A 17963-nucleotide genomic window follows, 5' to 3' on the forward strand; every position below is an offset into this window, starting at 1 on the left:
CACACCAAACACGCTCCCTGATGCTGGTGTAAACTGATACACCTCAAGTTTAGCTGAACAGCAGCTTTCATCAGACAGGGATGTAGAAGGTGGGGAGGTGGGGTAAGGGAACAAAACAACAGCAAATTGGCTTCTACAACTTTTCTCCAAGATCTGTACAGATTATTCTGGTATTTTCTTTCATATTTTCTTGCATCTTGTTTTACTTCTGTTCAGCAATTGTAATCCTTCACTGACTGCAGGGACACCTCGTGGTGAGGACAGGTGAGAACAGCAGGCTGCCATTCAGTTAATTAAACCAAGTAGAGAAACAGTGACAGATGTTTCTGCTCCTTTGGATAATCAGAATTTCACAGGCACCAACTTCCACTCCCACTCTGCTTCTGGGGCATACATTAACACATCCAGAACACAAAACACTGACACAGCAACTTCAAGAACAAAGGACTGAGTTGTCCAGCAGACCTGAACTATGTAACAGTCCACTCACAACTATTAACTTCTGTCCTGCAGGGGCTACAAGAGTGGCTGATTCAACGTGACACTCAGCCGAAGCAGGAGTCCTCTGAACTGCTCTTATGGCTTCCTCCCCTCCTCCTTTCTTCCACGTGCACAAAATATATTTGAATAATTCACTACAAAATTTCTTGCAGGGATTTTCATTTTTTATAAAGGGTGCACATGTGTGTATCCTCTTAGCAGGGATTCCCTTTCTCCCCACTGCAACTACACTGTGGCACTGTCACTGCAGCACCTAATCCATTACATAATGAGAATTGCATCAGCTTGCTTACCCAGTGCAGTGACCCAATGCAGACCTTGGCAGCCAGCAGGGGAACGGTGGGATCTGCAGGTCGCAGTTTTGCACACTCTTTGAGCACTGACACAGCATATGCCGACTGGAGGAGTGGGAGAGAGGAAGAGGAAACAAAAAAGGCTGATTAGACAAATGCTGTTGAGAGTCCATGCAGAACATTGCAGTGACATGTGCATAGAAGTGCTGTGGAGAAAAGAATCCCATGTCAGCAACAAGTCAGCAACTTGATTCCCACCTCCACATGCAGACATGCGTACACGCATGCACACAAACACACTCTTCCCACACTCAGAGGAAACATGCCAAAGAGGCAGCCCTGTCTGTGCATTTTACAAGAAACATTTTTCTTAGCTACCAATGCACTGGTTATTTTAACTTTGCTCTCCCAGTACACAAGAATTCTGCTGTAGTTTTCCTTGCATATAATCATCTTCCAGTAAGCCAGAAGAGATCATAAAGAGCTTATCCTCCTGTACATTCATATTTTAGGCCAACTTCACTCAGAGAAGTTTGTTCAGCTAAAGTAATCTGCTCAGTAGGTTGTTTTACGTCTTCTCCAGTTCCAGAACATACAAGAAAGCAACTGGGACCCCACCATACAAAGGGTGCATGCAGATCAATGCACTGTTCACTGGGTGGTCCAAGCACGTGTTAGAAAGAAAGCCCATAAAACTCTTGCTATTTTTCTGGTGTTAGGTTACCATTAATGAGGATGTTTTTCAAGATTAGCACTTGCACAGCCCTTTGGATCCGATGTGCTCTGCAAACATTGTGTTTTGCAGCACATGTTCACGGCTGCCACATTTCAGATGCTTTAGAAGGGAATGAAGAAAGCTCTGGTCTGAGGCAGTGATGAAAAGGCCACCTCACACAGCAAGAAGGTGACAGGAGTTGCCCTACCAGAGACTACCAGCCCATTCCACCGGAACCAGAATTGTCTTACATTTAAACCTTCCTCACTATTGACCCTAATCCACTCAAATTTTCCCATGCTTAAACTTAACGGGAAGTTTTATTCTCTTGGAATTTCTTGCATTCCTGTTTCCTCCCAAAGTCTTCCACACAGTCCCAAGACACAATGTTCCTGCTCAGAAGCACGTTAAATAGTCATGGCCTTTCTATACTTCAGAAGAGCAGCCACAGAAGTTTGCAAAGTCCAACCATCTGCTATTCCCATCAGGTCCTGGGCGTCTCCTCCTGACTCCCAGGGGCTCTCTCTACCAGAACTGACCCACACATAGTCTGGTGACTGCTGTGATCCCCTCCAGCAACACCACAGCTTCACATTCCCACTTCCATCAGCACTTTCCCCCCTGCCACCACATCAGAGTGGGGTGCACCTGCCAGCTCCTTCCTCCACAGAATTGAGGTCCACTTCTTGCTACTGAATTCAAAAGCTTCATTACGAATTTGCTTGGGAGGGAACTTGGAAAAATAGAAAACTGGATGTACACCAGCCATGCCCACCTTAAGGCAAAGAGGGGTCTCATAACCAATGCAGCAGGGAGCAAATCCTCCTGCTTGAAAAGCTTGGGTACCAACCTTGTGGTCTGAACACGAACAGCACCACACCCTATATTCTTCAGGCTGCTCCCACTTATGTAGAGCATCAGGCATGATCAGTAAAAGTGAGGAAGCATTTGCTAATTTAAAATTCAAAATGCACAATTCGCCTAAAGCCAGAAGGAAGCTCGTCTTAGACCAAGGATGGAAATCAATAAACTTTGTCCTAGAGCTTGAACCATTACTTCACCCCTCTCAGAAATAAAGACGTGTAATTCAACCCTGAGGTACAGGAACAAACACACTGCTGTGCTCTGTTGCCACAAGGTGACTAGCATCCCTCAGAATGAACCTCCCTGACACCTATTTGTTCAGAACAAGTGGTGTCTCAGGTTTTAGTGGCATCTTATTCCTCTCTCACACAAAATGTACTGAAAGCAGCTGGTGTTCCCAGCAGCATGATGGATGTGTTGGAAATACAAGCATAACCCATAAGGGACCTAGGCTGCATATCATCTTCTTGCCCTCATACCTGTACTGCAGCCCCCCAGGTGTTTCCAGAAAATAAATGTGACAGCAGGACAATATGCACTGTGACAGCCAGTGTATCTGCAGCTGAACCCCAGCAACCCCTGTCATCTCACCATGAAAAAGTGAACTGCAAAGGCCAGGTATGTAAAAGTCCATACACTGCCCAGAGCCAACGCTTGCAAAAACAGACACGAGCTCAACCCAGTGGTCACTTCTCAGCTCCCCACCAGCACTGCAACTGCAGGGAAATCAGGAGGCACCTGGCAGCTGGTGGCAGCTCTCCTGTGGATCAGCACAACCAACACTAGCACAAACCAAAGCAGCGACAGGCCTGTCCTAATTTGGGCCACAGCTGTAGGACCTACACCAGAAGAGAAGGGGCACAGCCCATTCCTGTCCAGTTCCTCTTGAACTCTGCTCCCTCCCTGTCTGCAGGACAAGCCAACACCACAGTCTCCAATTGTGTCAATCCACAGAACCCTTGCCATGTCTGTCCTGCCCCAAGCCTGTTCAGGAGGCCACTGCAAAGAAGTGACTCCTGAATGCTGCACAGGAGAAAGTCCCACCTTGTGCCTACATCCAAACACCTCAGGTGTCAAGTCACTTTATTACATATGCATTCGAGAGCTTCTGAACATGGATTTACAGAGCAAGAGACACAGTTTCTGCACTGCTCCTAAAACATTTACAAAGTTATGTCGTTTTAAAGAAGTTTATAAAATTTGCAACTAAACATATGGAGCAGAAGTGGTTTTAGAAACAGGGTGACATGAAGCCTTTCTCCCCAGCTGCATTTTAAAAATTCAAGAGATATTATATAACTTCACCTTGAAAAATTTACTCAGCAGATATTTTATACAGATGATGAAAACATTAGTCAAGGAATGACAGGAGAAATAATATCCCACTCCCACAGTGACCTTACTTAGAGGAGACTGGCATGACATGTAATATCAAGGTTTCTTAAAGACACTAATTACAGACATTAATAGAAAAAATATCCAACACTTATTATTGAATATCATTGGTTTGTAAAAATATTTAGTATGAAACAGTGTTTGTGCAACACTGAAATAATCTGGTAATTAAAATGCACATATTCTTTCACTTAGTGTGGGTGGACCAGGCAGCCAAGTGCATTGTTTGTGAGATTCACTGCAAGGCAATAATAATTTGATTTATTGGTGAGGCATGTTTTGAGAAGAGAAGAAATTGAATTCCAAGTGAGTACATGCTTCCCACTCATGATTCTGAGTTTCAAAGGGGCTCACATAATAATTCAAGCCAGGATTTATGGTGTTTCTATTTAACTTGCTAATTGCTGGCTTATAACGACTGCACTAGAATCAGTTCCCTACGACTTCAGAAAAGTAAGTCTCATTTGGCCTCTAATCTAGAGCAAGGAATCACAAGGAAGCTATTGGGGAAGGAGAAGGATGGAGAGGACACCTCCCCCTGCATAATTATGGCAACCATGTTCTTGAATCCTATAAGGGAGTAAAACGTAAAGAAAAACAACCATCCAAACACAGAACACAACTCCCACTTCCTATTTACTAATTCAACAATGAAGCATGGAGGCATACTCCTCCAAGATGCTTGCACATGAACAGAAGTGAACCAAGAGCATCCTACAGTAAATTTTTCTTCCTTTTCCAGATGGCTTGAGAGAATTTGCCATCAGTTATGGTAAACCCATAGGTGCTGCCCAAATGGTTTTTCTGGGTTACCACAATACAATTCTCATTCTTTCCCCTCCTTTGCTCTCTCACCACACCAAAGCAACCAAAGATGGAAATAAGAGAGCAATTTAATATTTAAAATATAAAGAAAACACAGATATAAGTAAAAGGAAAAATAATTTCCAGACAGTAAATAAAGTCTGATAGACTTTTGACACGCCAGAACAGTTGCTCTTCTCTTGCATAGGTTCCCTAAACCTCCCTAGTTTTTTGCTTCTTTGCTACTTTTCAGCCAGAAGGAAAAATGTTCCTCAAGATGGTGAGTTGGTAGACAGCCTCATTCCCAGTTTACCTGTCAGTTTAGTACACAAATGAATTTCCACAACTAGTGCTGCTGTATTTCTTGCATCATCCTGCCTAAAAACTGCACTGTTTCAAAGGGATTTTGGGGAAGTGGAGGAAATCTTTCATCCCAATGCAAGAATTATTATTCCCTCTGTCCTGGGATTCACAGCCATTTAGACATAAATGACCTTGAACTGACATAGAAAGATGACAGAATGAGCAAGCAATTGAGAACTCTGGAATCAGTAGTTTTGCTGTTAGCTTTCCACTGAATTTAGAGATTTCTGTGAATCTCAGCATGAACATCATTCCCCCAAGACATTTACTTAACACAGGAACTGATTCCCTCCCTTGTCTTTTACCTTGTGTTTATCAAATTAGAGCACTGGAGTTAAGCAGCTTCAAATACTCCCTCTTAAAAGCACCTCTTACATGCTAAGATCTATAAGCACACATTTGTACTTGCTAATGTGACAAACACCTCACTTCACACTTTCTGTCAAGAAAAGAGAGTTAAGCCTGAAGGCAATTATATAGCCCACCTAGGTATTCTGCTCAACAGTCAGGCATCTTAAGAAATTTCCATTTTTTGTACTATCTACAGCACACAGGCAAACTCCCTTCTAATCTTTCCTTTGCACCAAAGGAAACCAAACTATTGAATATCCCCAAGATAGCTGACCTTTGTAACAGGATCTTTAACCAATGAATGTTCAATATTTTAACTTTCATTCCCCAGCAATGCTATTTAAGGAGCCATCTGAGGCCTCTGCTGCTCCCAAGGTTCTTGCCTGCAATACAAAGAGAAATGTACTTTTTTTTTTAATGTCAGTTGCCTAGCAACCAGCCTAAGCTTTTGCAAGGATACCAACAGAAGGAACAGTCTAAATCATAAAATTTGTCTGCTGTTGCTGCAGAATTATGTATTAAATATATTTTTAACTTTCCTTCTAACCTTCTGGAAAGCTGTATGTTGGCAATATAGGCATGGCTGAGTCAAACCTGAAGCTCCTTGAAGCACTTAGAGACATCTGCTTTTGCTGCACTGTTTAAATAAGGGGAAGGATTCCTTTTTTTGGGTGCAGTACAGACAGGAGCAGCTCAGACATTAGCTTGTCATTATTTGGCTATGACCAGTGTATATCAGCAACTTGCTAAGGGCTCCAAAATCAGAGTTCATGTCTGTGTAAGACTGGTTTCAAAACCTTAAAAATGCTACCAGCACAAGCTTTGGGCAAGACTGCAGTATCTCCAACTGCTGAGCAGCCAAAGGGAGCACAGTGACACTGCAAGACTAGCTCTGGGAAGAGCTGGAGTCCATCAGAAACATAGCTGAATGACAGATGCCAAGAAGGATTTGATTACTTCCCTTTGTATAACACCAGACACCTCCTGAAGCATTACATGATTAAGAAAACCATTCAGGTAGACATGCAGGATTTTTCTTCCCTGTTGCCTTAAAGAGGAACAAACATAATTGTTGAGAATAGAAAGGAGCATTTTGTGTAGCTGAAAGCAGCTTTAGCTGCCTCATTTTGCAAGGTATTACGGTTGGAGCTTACATCCCCTACTGCCAAGTCTATCCACCTACATGGCAATGCTGACCCCATTGCTCTTGTGCTGCCCTCAGTATGGGCTTGAGGGGGCTGGGGAAGGTCAGCAAAAATGCAGCAATCTCTGAAGTCACACAGTTGCTGTCTTCAAGGCAAGCACCAAGCTGGCCACGTTCTGCAGGGCTGGAGAGCTTTGTGGCAGACACCACATGAACACATAACCACCATCAGCAACCCCAGCACAAGGCCTGCTGAGCACAGTCCTTGCCTCCAGGTACTTGCTTCCAGCTCCACTGAGCTCTCACAGAGACTATTCCTCACAGACCCTTCAGTTGTTCCCAAGCTCTTCCTTTACTCACTCTCGAGGTACTTCAGCCTCTCAGTGAGTACACAGCTGAGGGGTGAAAGCAAATTATCCTCTCCTAGCAGATACTCCAGCCTTCCTTCAGGTGGTCTAAGGCTATATTACTATTCACTCCTCCTCTCAAGAAAACATACATCCTAAAGTTCTTCACTCACCAATCATGTTGTGTTGTGGGGTTTTTCAGGCAGAGACATTGAACACGACTGTGAAAATGTTTCCATGCATTGCATACACTAAAACAATAAACATCCACTGTACTATAAAGAGTCATGAGAATTGAATGGCTCAATTAGGGCCCCCCAGCACTTTTAAGACTACACAGACTCAGTTCAGCGTTCACAGAATAACTTCACTGCTATCCTAGAAGAATCCCTCCCTAAGTACCATTAGGAAAATGGCAAGTTAGTATATCAGTAAACACAAATCTTGTCTTCTTGGGTGGTAGGCAGAAGAGAGGCATCAACGTTGCTTCATGCTGTCCAAGGCATGTATTTTAACCCTCACAATGCAGATCTAGGAGACTTTCTTAAGTACCATAAATTTAAGCTAGAGCCTACTCACTATGCACTTCTTCTCTACTCCCAGGGAGCTCCAGCTATGCCCTGTGTGAGGGCAGTAGGTGTGGAAGGAGACAGAAACCTGAAAAAGGAACATGTAACTGATCCAACTGGTCCAAGGCCAAGGAAATGCTTGCAAGTGCACAAGGACCCTATTACACATCCCTTGTGCTTGTAATACATCATCTAGACACTATGATAATTTTGCCTCCAAGTTCAGAAATGTTGGTAGAGCCACCCTAGTCTGCAGGAGAGCTGTGTGCTGGTAACCTTCACGACCTCCAGGGAAAACTGTTGAGCTGGAAAGCAGCAGCAGAGAACAAATCTACCCCAAGCAGCTCTCTCTCTTCTCTGCTGCAAAGCCTACCAAATCTTTTCTACTCTATAAAAGAGTTTGGTCCTTCCTTTCCCCCATGTTGCTCAATACTGGTCACTTTTTCAAAACCTTGAGACGAGCAGATGCAACTGTCTGCACTGGTTTTACTCTGGCAGCAGGACAGTGGCTCGTCCTGCTGCCCGAGGACTCTGCCAGATGGCACCCGGCTATTACACCCCTTGCCACTCAGACTCCAGCCTGTCCACACACGGCAGCAGAGGCAGGAGCTGCGGTGCCCACTCAGCCTCCAGCTGACACTACCACATAGCCGAGGCTATTACCAGCAGCAGCAACTCAAAGCATCTGTGAAAAATTCAACATTCAGCACCACAGGAACAGGGCGACTGCATTAGAAGGATTTAAACCTCTTCAGCCTATTCAGAACTGCACTTGGTGACACAGGACATCTCCCACCATGTCTTGGCCAGTGTCTAGGTTTATCCAGCACTTCCTTTCCTTTCCCAACCAAATTTGCCTACAAAAGTATTTCAAATGTAATAGTGCATTTTTTTTCTATTAGATATACATGCTTCTCTTGTTCAGTGAATGCAGCTCAATATAAAAGGCATTCCTAAAAATGGGTTAAAAAACAACCATCTCTCTTATGATGCAAGTTTCTGAGAAACAAAGGAAAGTGGAAATGCTACCACTCCATTATTTCCACCACTTAAGTGGATAAATGACAGACAGAAAGGTTATGCTTCCCTGAGTTTTTTCATTTACCGTTTTAGGAAGCCCCAAGGCCTGTAGGAACTCACTGAAGTGATGTGCCTATTTTTGTTAAGACACATGCTTTTCAGAATAATGTGTAAACTCAAGCCTACGTGTGGTAATGAGCCAAGGTGGCTGGCCTGACATTTAGACTGATCACTTGTGAAAAATGACAATCACCATTTGGCAATTTTTCGGCTGGCAGAAGAAGAAACTACATTGAAATTTTGATTGACTTAATCTGAATATACAAATAAAACACACCTCTAGTCAAATTCAGTGTAGAATAGAGGGCAAGATAGGATTTTATGGCACTTTTAAGAAGGTCAGAATTGAAAATCCTAAAAACATGTTTAAAAAAAAACAGAGAAACCAAAGTTTCCAGTATTTACAGGTTGATAAAACTGTTCCTGTCGCGCCCAGGATTTATGAGCGCAATTTGCTGTACTGCAGAACAAGTAATGCTGCAGGATGTGAGGTTTCATTACCAAGAAATGAGATCATGAATTGGCTGTGACTGAGACAGGTGAAAATAGATCTTCACCTATAAAAGCTCAGTGTACTCTGCATTTTGCAGTCTAGACTGACCACACTGTTTTCTCATCAGCTCTTTCTGCTACACTGGAGCACTTGCTTGTAAATGAACTCTATCCTGCTATCAAGCTGCAAAGGAATATAAAAATGTATGCCACATCTCCCATTAGCAAGATGACGCATTGCAGAGTATATGACAGGAATCCTCAGGGAATACTTTGGGATTAGAAGTGAAATACTGCACAGATGGGATTGTTGGGTAAGGGAATTCCCTCTGACCCATATAGAGCTCAGAACGTTGAGCACTTTTACATCAATAGGCAAGATCAGGATATTTTACCTTGTAAATATTTGAAGTACAGGCAAAAAGACATGATGTACTTGAAAATCTGAAAAGATAGGACAGCTACAGAGATTAAAAAATAAAGAGCAACACAAATATCTAAGTAACAAATATTCTGTAACATGTAGGGAAGATGAAGAGGTATGCAAACACAGAATGGAATTGCCATGCAAGTTGTTAGAAGCTAAAGATCAGGCCTCACTTCTCCTAACCTATGCTAACCTAAGACTGAAGCACAATTATTCTCTGCATACACTCACTCTCAAACATCAGCAGTTAAAAATCTTCATTTGCTCTCCAGCAGATTACTAGAGCTATAGCATTGTCTGCTGTTGAGAACCAGGTTACACAACTTGTAAAGCCTGTAGAACTCCCAGACAAACCCCATGTTCATTGTAGGATTCTGTGCCTTTCTATCACGGCCTGTGTATCATTGTTGTCCTCAGTATCAAGGGTTCAGGTACCTGAAGGATTTGCAAAGACACAGAGGGCTAACTCCAGCTGAATTCCATAGTGAGCTGGACATGACATGTAAGCCCCCACTTGACATAGGTCAGTGCAAGGTATTAGCACCATGGCACCAAGCTCATTAAGTATTCCACCAGTACCTTCAGGTTTCCTTACACATGACTGAGTCTAGCCATTGTTTTCAAGCTTGGAACTGAATTTTGAAATGCTTGTACTGAACTTCTGTAGTAATCTGTGAGGCTCCTTATGACTAAAGATCTCTGTTCATCTCCCTGCTGATCTAATAGGCATTGCCAAAGCTTTGGTATCTCATAAATCAGCCAGATCTGTTATATTTAAAAGGAAACAATGATGGAGTCCCAGAACAGAATCAGAGTTTGCAAGGTCCCACAGAAGACACCCCTGGTGCCTCACAGAGGGGTCACTACAGCTTTGCCTAGGGTGTTCCACTGGTCCCCAGTGATTTAGGCTCCACAAAATCTCCAGAGGGCACTCTTTTTCCAGTGTTCTGCTATCCTTATTTTTTTGCCTCTTAATAAGAAACATGAACTTGTGTTGTTACAATTAGATGCCATCATATCTTCCTAACCACCACAGACAAGATTAACCCCTCCTTTTAAAAGCTCTTCAGGACTTCTCTCAGACTTTTTTTCTCCCCTTTAAGGTGAAAAAAATAATTTTGGTCTTTCCATAGTACTGCTTATTATACCCTTAGTCACATCTGGTGCTCTTTATTAGACTTTCTCTCCTTGTTCTACCATTTTTTGACGTAGAATGCTTAACACTCAACAGTCTTCCAAAATAAGGCTTTACCTATGCTCACAAAAATGAAGGAATTCCTTTAGACCTTTTCCAAGCTTTGCAGCCACTTATACCTCACAAGACAATTTTTTTTGCAAAAGCATAGATTAATCTCTCATTTCCATGCCAAGGCCACTATTTCCAGCTCAGCTTATAGCCATAAAAGACTAGTAATAGCTGGAATTTGGCAAATGAGTGCTAGTTGGTGGTCTCCACTCAGGTCCACATGGATTCCTGTGTACTCCATGGGCAGAGAATACAGGACCATATTAAGTGGTCTACAATTGCACAGCACCAATTTGCTCATACCTCCCAAACGTGTAGGCGGGGACTCCAGAATGAACTGGCTACATCTTGTACCATCTACATTTCCTACAGGAAGTCCACTCTTTTAAGACTAATAAAGAAAAGCTCCTGTTACCTTCGCCTACTTTTCACAACCACACTTCAGCCATCTCAGTGGTTTACTGATGACTTTCACAAATACCACACTAATTTTAAAAAACCACTTATGCTGAAACACATGACCATGCCAACATTCACATTTTCTTTTTCTAGACCATATTTTACACCAAACACTTGAAAAATATTAAACCTTACAAGTTCTCTACAAAAAAACATTTACATTTCCTTTAACAGATGGAGAAACCATAGCTTAAGTCAACTGCCCAGAGACACAGAGTGAACTGATGGCAGTTTTAGACATCAGTTCTTTCTTATACTAAGCCTATTTATGGTGAACCTGCAGACAATGGACAGCTGTATAATGCTTTTCAACCCACAGCTATGCACAAAATTCTCCATGGCAATGAGAAAAAAACACTACACAGAAAGAACAGCACTCAATACCAAACACACACCTCTCATCACAAAGTGCAATTAGAGACTAAAAGGAGAGCACTGTCCTTTCACAGACCTGCCTGCTGGCACCTACTCCCATAACACACATGACTCTACACATTCAAACAAGTAATCCAGATCCACTACTCCAGAGGAAAATGTGCCCTTTCCGAGCCCTTTGGTTTGAACCTTACCTTTCCACAAGCTACCATGGACAGGGCAAGCTGGTACCAGAGGTGAAATTCATCAAATGCAAACTTCATGGCTCTCTCCAAGCACTGAAAAAGAAATGATGAAAGGAATACCAGACTTTATTTCTTTTTCTCCTTATACCTTTTGTCAAGACTGCTGCTTGGATAAAGAAACACTGTTGTGGCCCTGGAGACCCAGGTGATTTGTTTTTGTTTTTTTTTTCTTAATGACACCATTTACATTTCTCAGCTAATGGGACGTGCTAGTGTACATCATCACTTCAAAAGGCAGCCACTTGGTTCAAGTGCCTACACATAAATTACTTTAACATCTCTAATAGTTCTGTGTGCCTTTCTGGCCTGTGCAGCCATAGCTCTGTAGCTGTTTCTGCTGATCACTAACTAGCACACTCCATTTTCACCTTCCCCAACAAGCCACCACAAAGAGGGGTTTTGCCAGCGTGTTTGGAGGGGCAGAGGCCGAGGGAGGTACCTCAGACAGCATCACATACTGCCCTCTTCTGCCCAGCGTGATGCTCAGGAGGTCGTAGACTGCAGAAGCATCCTGGAGGCTGACGGCTCGGTCATCCTGCTGCTCCGGGGCTCGGCTGATCACTGCGTCCCGGTTCGCCTGGGCACACACACCAGTGAGCCATCAGAAACCAAGAGAGAAAAACAGAACTGACTCCTCCATAGCAAGCTACACCCACCACTCAGAGGATTTTGTTTAAAATAATTTCAAGGTTTTTTCTTTTAAAAGTTTATCCCAACAGAACGAAGGTGCTTCCACAGACATGCTTTCTACCCACATGAAGGAAACTCAAGAAGATAGCTGTATCTAGAGGAAGGAACTGCTGCATATATCTCATCTGGATTTGTGTCACAGAATTAGAGCATTATGAAACAGACCTACCAGATCCCATTTCCTTAATAATTAGAAATTCAAGGCCATCCTTAAAGCATCTTCCTTATTTTCTCATTAATTAGAAATTCAAGGCCATCCTTGAAGCATCTTCCTTATTACTTCAATTGCCTGCAACTGTGATAACTGTTTCCAAGGTTGATAATTTATCTTCCATGTCTACACTAGATTTCTTCATAACAGCATCCATTTTTGTTGTTCTTTTTTGCTACTGACCTTTTGTTGTTTAATTTGAGCAGGTTGCCTAAGTAATCAGATTTGCCTGTCATCAACTTAAAGCAATTAAAGGTTTGGGCAATGCAAGAAAAAGTTGTTTTTTTCAAATATATTTTATGTGTCTTAATTTTGCTAATCTATCAGTACATGGCTGGGCCTAGATCAGGAAGCAACTTTTGACAGAAACAATCAGTTCAGCAATTTCTGAGGATGTCCCAAAATACCACATGCCACAGACTCAGATTTACCTCTGAATCCCAGCCCTTTGAGCTTTTCTGAGCTCAAAGAGGGAGATTACAATTCCAGAGTAAACGGAAAAGTCCGTCTGATTTCCTAACACAGACTACCCAGCCTCTGGGAGAGGCAGTGCTGGATGCCACTCAGCCTGAGCACCATCTGATAGCACAGACACACTGCCCTAGGCTGCTCAGCTGAAAGGGGTGCAACATCAGACACTCAAGTCTAGACATCTAAAAGATCAGAAAAATTAAGAAAATTGCCAGCAATCTCACCTTGAGCAAAGGCAAACAAAATGTTCCCTCCCTGAAACAGGAAGGTTATGAGATTTATTTTACAATACAACTATAATCTTACACCTATTTCCTTCTAATTGTGGTAAGGTTTTTTTCCATAAAAAGGTTAAACATGGGAATTAAGCGTAATAAAAATTTCCAGAATATGCAGCCCTTAAAGCCCACGCGTACTTCATTGTGGTTAAGCTGCAGCTGTTTCATCATGATTTTATCTGTGTAATGCCCCAGTTCCAAGCACTCTTCATCACAGCCTCCAGCCGAGACTGCAAACAAAATTACTGACAACTAACACAATCTCAACCGAGAGCTAAATGGTGACTGCAGTTAAAGGCAAGCTGACAGATCAGACCCAGTCCAGTGCTTGCACAAATAAACTTACAGCAACTCCTGCAGCCACAAAGGCATTTTTCTTTCTCATGCTACTGCAAAAGATGCAATCCATGATGAAATAAATAGTTTAGGACAACAGAATGAAAACTATTTTAAAAGTTCTGCAAGAGTACAAAGGCATAACTTCTCTATCATTATTAGCAGAAATTAAAAAAAAATAAAAATAAATACATGTTTAAGCTCTGTTTGGATTTAACATAAGACTGCTACTTTAAAAGGAAAAAAATGAGTTAAATAAAGCTATATACTGTATGATCCTTATTGCCAAGTGAATCCTCCCACGTATATACAATAGCATTAAGAGTTTTTTCTGCAGTGGTTACATTGTTATGACAATTGTTTGTAGCAAACAGCTACTGAGCTAGCACCCCCACGCTCTGTAATCTCATCAACAACCTCCCATTACAGTCAGCTATAGCCTGATGCTTGAGTATCCATCAAGCACCAAGCTATGATTTTTAAGTGGATGCATTAGCACAGATACAAAATTAATCAAAACTCATGACCGTCCATCATGTTTTGCCACAGATACTGGTACTAGAATGAAGAACACACCCCAGTCGTGCAAAAGCAGGAATACAGGGCATATTACAAGGATGCACCATTCCAAAATTGCAGTATGATATATTGTATATATCATACTCAAGCAGACAGCGGTTAAATGCAACATAAGCACACACACAATGAATGTTCTTTCCAAGAAGGTCATAAACCTACTGATTTTTTTCAAGCTTTTAAATCTCAAAGCCACAGAAGGTCTTTGCCATCTATCACTCTCTATGCTTCCATACATAAAAGTTGCCACTAGCAAATTCATTGTTACTTCTATCTCAACAATTTCCTCAATACTGAACCTATTCCAAATTGCTAATTCCAGCTGCTCTAAAAAAAATAAATCAAGAGCCCACATGACAGTAGAGACCTAAAAACCCCAGAAACCCCAAAACCAAAAGGTGCAGACCTCATAAAAAACTGACTGAACAGTAGCAAGAATATGGATTGTGTCTAACAGAACAAGGTAAATCACCACCCTAAGTAAGGCTTAAGGTACTACTGCAGTGTATATACAGAGCTCAGAGAAGGGAATGTGAATCACTATTTCCTGAAACCCACTCAGGAAACTGGCATGTCTCTATGGCCTGCCTCTCACAGAAGGCAGGCTGCTGTCCCTCAGAACATCATCAACCTTTTTTTTTTCCTTTGCCTTTGTTTACATTTTTGTAAATATTTGCCAGTGAGAAATCCTGGTAGTCACTGGCAAGTACAAGGGCAAAGAGTTGCAGAGTTACTGCAATAAGGAATACACCCATTCTATGGGATGGGGAATTTTACCTATTGAAATGTGCACTGAGAGACACTTCATTTTGCATTTGAGAATACAAACAATTCTAAGCTATTAACACCAACATTTTTTCAATACCTGTGTTTCTGTTGTTTCAGACCACTGAGTTTCCTGAACACAATCGGAAAAAAGGTTATTTGTACAACACTGGTCTCAAGCAGTGTATCCATAACATAAGCAGCAATTTCAATTTGTCCTACTGCATTATTTCCTCCCTCGCTACTATTAGCAGCAGTAAAACATAGCTACAAATACATTTTCAACACCCCCACCATGACTATTCTCTTTAAGCTGCTCCCATTGTCACACAGACATGCCTCACAGCATGCAAGCAGGATGGAGAGTCATACCTAGAGAAGCTCTGTTCAAGGCTGTTTTGTGGGATGGCAAAGGTCACCAGTGCTACCAACACAAGTTTCACCACTGGGAATTAGCATAACTTGCATTATAAAGGCAAGAATACACAGTAAATACCCCTTTTTTTGAAGTATTCTAAGGTACATGAGCAACCCAGAGATATCTCACAATTGGAAATTTTGGGATGCATAAGGCACAATTAGCTGTGCATGTACATGGCTCAGACATGACACCACTCCTATCTGGGGAGATAGGACACATTTTGTAGTCAGCCCAGACCTAGGACATTGAGAATCTTCATCCCCCCTCTCCACAGCCCAGAAACACAGCCCATCTGCAGACCACACACACCCAAGGGGCTCCAGCCCAGGCTGGTAGCACTGAGCTGACCCAGCATTCAGTCACTGTGGTGTCTCTGAACCTGACAGGGCACAGAACCTGGGGGTCAGCAGGGCTTTTCAGTCTGGCTGCAAACACAGCAATGCCACCATAGGGAACTTTCAGACCCATGCTGGCTCTGCCAGCTGGGAACAGCTCTGCCTTTCCAAGCACCCACAGTGCTGAGCTGCACACAGCTTGGGCCTTCCTATCCAACACACAGTACACTTACCTGCAAACTAGATAAGCCCCCCATTCACAGAGGATTTGCTGTACGTGAATGATGCTTATTTATGGCTTGTTTACTTCAGGAAGGAAGGAAAAGAGCCACAGCAAATCCAAACAGCCATTACTTCAGCAGTTATTACGCACACGGTTATACTGCAGAAAATTAAATTTACCACAGTACAAAGATGTGTTTCTTAATAAAACGTCAAGTAAGCATATGAATTACAATAGAATATATTCCATGTAGCAGCCCCTTCTCACAGCAATTAGCTATGAAGTATCCTTTAATTGCTCACTTTGAAACATGGCTTCCCCTGCTTTTTTCCCAAAGAAGAAAAAGAAAGCAATTAAAATCTTTAATGAGTGCCTGCTGCCTGCCCCCTAATTCATGGGCATTCGAATGTTCAACTTGTGTCTTTTCATAATAGACATAATTGCCAGATCCACTGCAACCCATCTATACAGAACAGCAGCATGTTTTACACAGTGTACTGTAATAATGTAATTGGTGTGATTCAATACTACCATTAAGAGAGAAAAACAAATGCCGTATGTGTAAGATTGACAACAGGCCTTTGAAATCATGCAATTGATGCCTTTTCTTCTAAGAACTGGGAAATATTTAGCCTATATCCTTTGATTCTCCCTTCTGGCTGTTTTGCCTGTACTGCCAACAAAATAAACTAATTCTTCACAATAGCAAGAACCTGTTCAATGCAAGAGGCTACAGACTTTTTGCCTAAGTTATTGATCATCTCTACACAGCACCTGAAGGTTTCCCTCACTAACATATGCAAAGAAAATACTAAGGGTTGACTGCACAGCTGCTGTGAAAATGGCATGTGGGAGGATGAACAGAGAGGACAAACCATGCCCCAGGGACTCACAAAACTCCTCTCAGAGAGATACTACAACTCATTCAACTTCAGAAGCACAGAAAATGAAAACTTATCCCTTTGTGAACCACATAGCATCTGTCTCATTTCTGGTAAGCAACAGACCACAAGTTACTGGTGCCCAATTCAGATGTCAATTCTTCAAAACAGCCCCTTATAACTGCTTATTAAATATGACCACATAGATCTTACCACATATCTTACATGTTTCAGGTGCATTCTAACACCCTCTAGTGTAGCAAAACTAATTCTGGAAACACCACTGAAAGCAAGACAGACATACACCCCCAAAACAGCCAAACAACCCTACAGAAGACAGAGAAGCAGAAAGTAAGCAAATTTGTTTATGAATATCATCCTGGGTAACAAAGTCATCCATTTGCCCTCAGTTAATTTAGAAAGCTATCTACCAAGAATTCATATCCTCCTTGCAAGGCTGGAAACAAGACTTACTACTGCAAAGCAGAAGGAAAAAAGCTCTCATTCCCTGTTCTCAAGCAACTCACATTAGAACCATTTAGTCAAGAGGTAATTAGCAGAGGTAGTGTATTTCCCACTAGAAACATTCTGCAGTCCATGTTTGCAGATCCCAAACACATAGCTTTGCCTTTCAAACCAGTAAGGAGACAGCCAGATTTGCTACTGTAAATGCACAACTGTGATTTGGTAGGAACCAACAGAGCAGGCAACCCTGCCCCCCAGTTCTCTCTCTCAGCTGCCACAGTCCAATGGCCCTCAGTAAAACAGTCACGATGGTCATCCAGCTGCTGTATCACCACTGGGCTTGGTGCCATTAAAAAAAAAGAAAGGAAAAAAAGAAAAACCTACAAAAGCAACAAGAGATTCTTCTTCACCAACCCATCTGTTGGACAGCGTTTTATAAAACTAGGAACTGAAGAGCTAACAGGTTTTATTTATTTCTGTGTTTAAAAATACATGGGTTTAACGTTATTCTGTTAAAGGCATGCTCTCAGCCATGAGTTTGTTTGTTCTCACCAGTAAAAAGAACAGGACAAGTCCCAGTATCTTCCTTCCCCCTCACCATCTGTTCCATGCTCTCAGGCCCTCAAGGTCAAATCGCCTTT

General features: G+C 42.2%; 1 protein-coding gene across 4 annotated transcripts in view; it reads right to left on the reverse strand.

Annotated features, from left to right (window-relative positions):
• The window catches only part of TTC7A (tetratricopeptide repeat domain 7A), a 240570-nt gene that overhangs the window by 112815 nt on the left and 109792 nt on the right, over positions 1-17963 (reverse strand). For all 4 annotated transcript variants that reach the window (XM_039697785.1, XM_039697786.1, XM_039697788.1 and 1 more), the window contains 3 exons: positions 12110-12247; positions 11620-11703; positions 795-899 (listed from right to left, as the gene is read on the reverse strand). In XM_039697785.1, the coding sequence (XP_039553719.1) occupies positions 795-899; positions 11620-11703; positions 12110-12247 (327 nt within the window). The remainder of the gene's footprint in view (positions 1-794; positions 900-11619; positions 11704-12109; positions 12248-17963) is intronic.

This window comes from Passer montanus, unplaced genomic scaffold (assembly GCF_014805655.1).
Source record: "Passer montanus isolate IOZ18808 unplaced genomic scaffold, ASM1480565v1 scaffold12, whole genome shotgun sequence".
In the NCBI taxonomy this organism is placed as follows: domain Eukaryota; kingdom Metazoa; phylum Chordata; class Aves; order Passeriformes; family Passeridae; genus Passer; species Passer montanus.